Source organism: Tripterygium wilfordii, chromosome 6 (assembly GCF_013401445.1).
Source record: "Tripterygium wilfordii isolate XIE 37 chromosome 6, ASM1340144v1, whole genome shotgun sequence".
Classification (NCBI taxonomy): Eukaryota; Viridiplantae; Streptophyta; class Magnoliopsida; order Celastrales; family Celastraceae; genus Tripterygium; species Tripterygium wilfordii.
In genome coordinates, this window is record NC_052237.1 from 6711548 (window position 1) to 6718251 (window position 6704).

Sequence of the window (6704 nt, forward strand, 5' to 3'; positions counted from 1 at the left end):
GGAATATATCTCTTGATGATCACCACATGATCTCCCCAATCTTGATTATTAATATTGTCTTTACTAAATAATGGTACATACACGTGTGTGTGCGCAAACATACAGAGCAGGATTCTGATAACGCTCATGTCTGTTTAAAATCCACTTCTAAAAAAGTGATTGTCAATGACCCATTGTTACTAATAAAAAGGTGACACCCATAACTTATATATATATATATATATATAAATTCTTTCATAAAGATATTAAGGATATAAAATAATGATAATTTTATATCCTTAATGTCAAAATATTATCCTTACTTCATGTCCTTGTGGGAGAATATGTATATATATATATATATCAAAAATTATCTGGATCAAAAAGTATGAACTAACTTTGTGGACCAAAAATCTAATGGTTTAAATAAAACACAATATAAGTGAGGGCCACACATGTATTATGGGACCCATCACATCTATGATTGAAAAACAAGTCCACAAACTTGATCCATACTTTTGATCCACATAAGATAAATACTTCTATGCACACTTAAAGTGCGAGCTCATTTTTTTTAATAAAAACAGAACTTGTATAGCTAAGAATGAAGAGAAACAATATCAGAGTTAATAGATTTCTTAGCAAGAATATGTGCCACTATATTACTGCTCCGACAAGTGAAAAGAAAACTCACAGAAGCTCGGGACTACATCAACAGTTTGATATCTTCCAAATGTAAGTATTTGGTAGTATCAATAAAGACGATGCTACATCCGAAAATATACCCAAAAAACCCTTAAATCTATATAACATTAAATTAATGATTTATTAGAAACACGTAAATAGGATCCATCTAACATCTAACCTCCACATTAATTAAAGATATTTTTGGAATCGTTTTTTGGGTACCAAGCATTTTCCAATATAACTTCAAAAGGACGACGTCAGCCTACTAACATTATTCCATTTGTAAACTACAACATGGTGCCTTCATTGCTTGTGTTTTCCACCGTGCATAATGACTTCGACTTCGAGGTACCTTCCTACTTATTTATTTTATAGAAATCAACTACATTTATTTGAACGATATATTATATAGCGTGTTTTCTCCTCCAATAAATATCTGGATACTTGGATATATGTTGATTCTAACTTAATATTAGATATATTTAAATTACAAAATATTAAAGTGGCATGTCCCACTTGAGTCCTTTAATTAAAAGTTTAGAAGTATTCATTTTCAATCAACTCAATTATAAAAAGATAAATACTACAAACCCTCAATTTACCTCTGACTATAGTGTAGTCATCAAATTGAAGATCTCCTGCATTTTTCTTATAAGAATATATTTGACCATAGACTATGACAACCAATCTCAGCCCTTCAATTTGATGATAAGGCTAAAGATGGGATGTACTATTTTATAATAACCATGTTCATTCATTATTTATTTTACTATTTTGAAAGAAAAAAAAGAAAGAACATTTTTTTTAACACTCTACCAAAAAGAAAAGAAAGCCTACTTGGCTAGATGCATTTCAATTTCATTTAGAATTCATTTAGCATGCATTTACAACACATTTGAGGCCTATATGAAGAACCAATGACTTCCTCTCAAGAATTCAGGAACAAAAGGTTAATAGGCAGCAGCATCCTTAGAGTTTGCTTAGCTTACTTTCCAAACACTTCCTCAACACAACCAAATCACATATTTCTTCTTCTTGATCATCACCATGGCCCCTGAAGTACCCGCCGGAGTCTTTTCCTGTACAGGAAAGGTTGCTACACTAAACACCGGCTACTCAAAGAGGGCCTTTGTGACATTTTTAGCTGGTACTGGTGATTATGTCAAAGGGGTTGTTGGATTGGCTAAGGGGTTGAGAAAGGCCAAGAGTGCATACCCTCTGGTGGTTGCAATCTTGCCTGACGTCCCCGAAGAGCACCGCGAGATCTTGAGGTCTCAAGGCTGCATCGTTCGTGAGATTGAGCCAATCTATCCACCTGCAAACCAGATTGAATTCGCTTTGGCTTACTATGTCATCAACTACTCCAAGCTTCGCATTTGGAATGTAAGTGTATATATATATATATATCTTTGCATCTTAGGTCCTTATTTTAAGTCCGCATAAGAGAATTCTTATATATGTGTGTGTGGTTTCAGTTTGAGGAGTACAGCAAGATGGTGTATCTGGATGCAGACATCCTAGTGTTCGATAACATAGACCACCTCTTCGACACACCGGACGGCTACTTCTACGCCGTGATGGACTGCTTCTGCGAGAAGACATGGAACCACTCGAGACAGTTCTCCATCGGATACTGCCAGCAATGTCCCGATAAGGTCACCTGGCCCGCCGAGATGGGGTCTCCTCCTCCCTTGTACTTCAACGCTGGCATGTTCGTTTTCGAGCCTAGTCCTTTGACCTTCGAAAGCCTTCTCCAAACTCTCCAGATCACCCCACCAACCCCCTTCGCTGAGCAAGTAAGTAATTACCATCTTCAAGTATTTATGCAGACATGATATCTAATATCAAAGAAATTTAAAGTATTTGAAAAAGATAAGGTTTAATATCAGCCTTTATTATGTCCACTCAAGATCTTGTCATTTTCTAAGACAAGAAAGATTATAGTAATGATTGCTTGTAACTTTGGTATATGCATATGTATGTATTATGCAATACGATCATCATCATAGATTTATAACTGTCTCCATCAATTTAGGAGACAAAAATAACATAAAACAAAGAAGAATATAAAAGAACAATATTCCATAAATCAAATATTATGGAAGGACCAAATTTAATTTAATTTTTTTAATTTGTTGGACAGGATTTCTTGAATATGTTCTTTGAGAAGACCTACAAACCAATCCCTCTTTCATATAACCTTGTTCTAGCAAATTTATGGCGCCACCCAGAGAACGTGGACCTCGACCAAGTTAAGGTTGTCCACTATTGTGCTGATGTAAGTATATATATATGCTCTTCTTCCTTCAAAATTATTTAATTGATCAATTAAGTTCATATTTTAATCAGTTTTGTTTATTTTATTTATAAAAAAAGGGATCAAAACCATGGAGGTTCACAGGCAAAGAAGCTAACATGGAGAGAGAGGACATAAAGATGTTAGTGCAAAAATGGTGGGATGTCTACAACGATGAGTCACTGGATTTCAATGCCGAGAACTCATCGGCTACAGAGGCAGCAGAGACGTTCTCAAAACCTTCGATCATGGCGTCCATGCCCGAGCCTGTCATCTCCTTCATTCCTGCACCCTCTGCTGCTTAATTATTTAAAGGGTCTACCAAGAGAAGATAAAGTTGGGCGTGAGATATCTAATAGTGTGTCTGTGTATGTGTATCTTTTTAGGCTAATAAAAGGGCCATAATATTGTTTGTTATGGGGAAGAATTAATAGATACTGCATATAAAAGTTTTGCTGATGTTAACCCAAGAAACACCTTGAAGGAGCAAAATGTAAATCTTCTGCTTTGGAGATTATATATACGTACATACATATATATATGAACAATGGAAAATTATGTATTTCTGTTGTGAGAAATCTATACGTCCTCTTCTTCATTTTGCTGCGCAATTTGTAGAGAAACCGACTTAAACAAGTTGAAATAGAGCTCAACTCAATCGATGAGATTTGAGATTTCATTTTCAACGAAGCTAGGGATCCCAATAATAACTATCCCAGAAATATCCCAATAGTATGTGGCATGCATTCATGGGCTGTGGTGACATCATAGCGATGGGTCCATTGAAAATCACATCCAATGAATACATGCCATACACTATTAGGATATTTATGAGATGATTATCACTGAGATTTTTATCATTTTTGTTTCACTTAACATTTGGGGTGGGGTTGATTACCAATTTATCCTTGAAAAAGAAAGAAAATGGTGGCTTTGACTTTGACCTTGAAATATATATCCTTTGGCTAAAAAATCCAACTGGTAGGCTCCTGAGTTTTGCTTTGCATCCATACAAGTGGGACCCGCCATCGAGCTTTCTACAGTGAAAAGGAGCTGAAAGGTCGTCCACAACACAAGTATGGAATATGATGTGGACAATTATAAGAGAGTTGCAACGAAAAAGGCCTAGTATGAGTATCCGGATCAAATGACACACATTGACGGGCTAATGGGCCTATACGCTAGTTTCACCCATTATATTGGGCCTGCATGCCCCCGGCCTATGTATTCCATTTGTTCCAGGTAGGCTGTGATGTTTTTGAACTTTTGCAGAAAAGCAGAGAAGATGTACTCCAGCCGTACAAATATTCCCGTTCGCAGAATCCATTCTCAACCATAAGAGTGTTCACTCGCTCACCTTTCTTTGTTGTTACCGCGCAATATAAACATATTATGTTCAAGATAAATGAGCCTTATTTTAAAGGTAGAGAGTGAGAGTTGGACAACCACCTCGGAGATAGTAAGAGTGGTAAAAAAATCGATTTCGGGTAGAACAATAACACATGTTTATGAAATATTTATATATCCAGATTGGATTTCAAACGTACTTAATTGACTAATCCGGATTGATTTAAATCTGGATAAGTAAATTAGATAATAACCTAATCCGAATTAGGGTCCAAAAAGGTAAATCAGACAAAGATTTTTGTGTTTAGACTCCAACGTAGACTCGGTTTTAAAACGGACCAAAATCTATGTTTGAACCCAGATTTTCGACATATAACTTATTTCAAAACTCGGATTAATCCGGATCGAACAAATTCGGTCATGCAGACCAGATAAAGTTTTGTCACCGCTAGGTGATAGCCTAGTTGATGAATTTCTCTAGGGGCAAATCAGAAGAATTGGGAGGTTCTAAGTTTGATTCTCATTTGGAGCAACACCCTTATGGTCATGCATTTGATTTTTGGCTCAACTTACCTTGTCGTCATATGATAAATTTCTATGCACTCGGGCCTAACGACTCGAGTTTAGGGCCATGTAATAAACTCCGGTGCTCGCGGACCTTACGACTCGAGTTTAGGCTCATATTGGATGTCCAAAGTGCGAGGTGAGAAACTTTTGTGCACGCAGATCCAATGACTCGAGTTTAGACCTATATGATAAACTTCTGTGCACTCGGGTCTAACGGCCCCAATTTAGGCCCATGTGAGAAACTTCTGTGCACAAAGACCTAACAGCACGAGTTTAAGTTCATATCAAATATCTAAAGTGCGAACTTGTATGAAGTCTCTCTCTTTTATAAAAAAAAAAAAATAGAAAGTGTGTTGGACCTCTTTAAGGGAGAGTGACAACTGAGAAAGAAGATTAAGGCATATATATATACACACACATAACTAAACATAAGATGGTTAAGAAGCAGTTACGGGTAGCTTTCGCTGGAGCTTTTAAACAATCATTGATTCTCTCTAATGATCACTTCTGGTGTATCATCAGTCAAAACCGCCTCTCTCTCTCTCCGCAGCTGCAGGTATAAAATTCCAGTCTGTCAGAGATATGCTACTGACTAAGATGACAACAACACTTATGGCCTTATCTGGCGATGCTCTCAAGCATTGAACATATACTATGATGAACCTCAATTCCAATATCAAGTAGTCTAATCTCTGTATGGTTGCTGAGAAAATGGCACAATGGAAAAAGAGCCACAACTGGAGTCTATGAAGGAAAGGCTTCCTCTCAACCAAGAAGGAAAGGCACCCACTACAAATTAATCTGGTGACATTCCCATTCTCTGCAGGAAGTAAATTATTGAACTACAACTTGTATGTATCTAAATATTTATGTTCCTCCTATTTCCCATTTCCTCAACCCATTTGAATGCCAAAAAGTTTCCTTCTAAAAAATAACAAAGAGAGATGAGAAATGAAGAGAGATTGAAATGCCTACATTTGAAGGTTGAGAATCCAAAGCATGCGCCAAGTTAAGCCACCTTGTTTGACCTGATATCACCACCTCTCATGAATCCTATTATCGTTTCCACATTCATGTCAGATTTCTTAAAGTTTGTGGGCAGAGAGAAAGAGACATAGAGTATACCGAGAATAGAGAGACATGAAAGAAGGAAAATGGTCAAGAGCCTCACAAGCTCTTGTCCTTATAGGGTGCTGAATGAAGGCATCCCTGCAAACTGGAACCCAATGCTGCTCTTCCTTTTTTTCCTGTTTGACATTAACACAAACACCTCCACAGCAACAATCCATCCATTCAATAAAACTACAAAACAATCAAATAATTGTCAGCATAAACACAATTAACAAGAGCCCTATTGAACTACATTGAATATCAATTTTTCATAATGAAGACCTTGAAGGGTCATCACCTAGTTTCCAGACAACAATGTACTCCCAAGCATTGGTGTCAACAAATGGTCTAAGCCACTCTACTGCTCTCTCCAATCCCCTCATGTTCCCCCCTTCTACAAACGCTCTCTCTCTTGATCGACAATGTGGGTATTTTTGATTTTATGTTAATAAAGACCCCTTCAGTATTTATTTGTTACTATAGATATATTCTGTTTTGCACCTAATTGCTCACGCATGATTCTGTCAATATTTTCTTCTGTTTCTCGCTGGTCATTGAAAGACTTTACATTGATCAGTTATGAGAACAAGAATCAAACACATTGCTGTCAATGTTTGTCTATAGACTATAGCAGAATGTCAACATAACCCAGTTGCATATAGTCAAGAGCAATGACAACTTGCAGTAGCACCTATGAACAACCCAACCGAAACTGCCT

General features: G+C 36.8%; 1 protein-coding gene across 1 annotated transcript; it reads left to right on the top strand.

Moving 5' to 3' along the window:
* Positions 1-1600: 1600 nt before the first annotated feature.
* On the top strand, positions 1601-3524 carry LOC119999746 (galactinol synthase 1-like). The gene is made up of 4 exons (XM_038847476.1): positions 1601-2049; positions 2142-2462; positions 2810-2944; positions 3043-3524. Exons 1-4 carry the CDS (start codon positions 1714-1716, stop codon positions 3265-3267), a joined length of 1017 nt encoding a protein of 338 aa, XP_038703404.1. The 5' UTR covers positions 1601-1713; the 3' UTR covers positions 3268-3524.
* The last annotated feature ends 3180 nt before the right edge of the window (positions 3525-6704 follow it).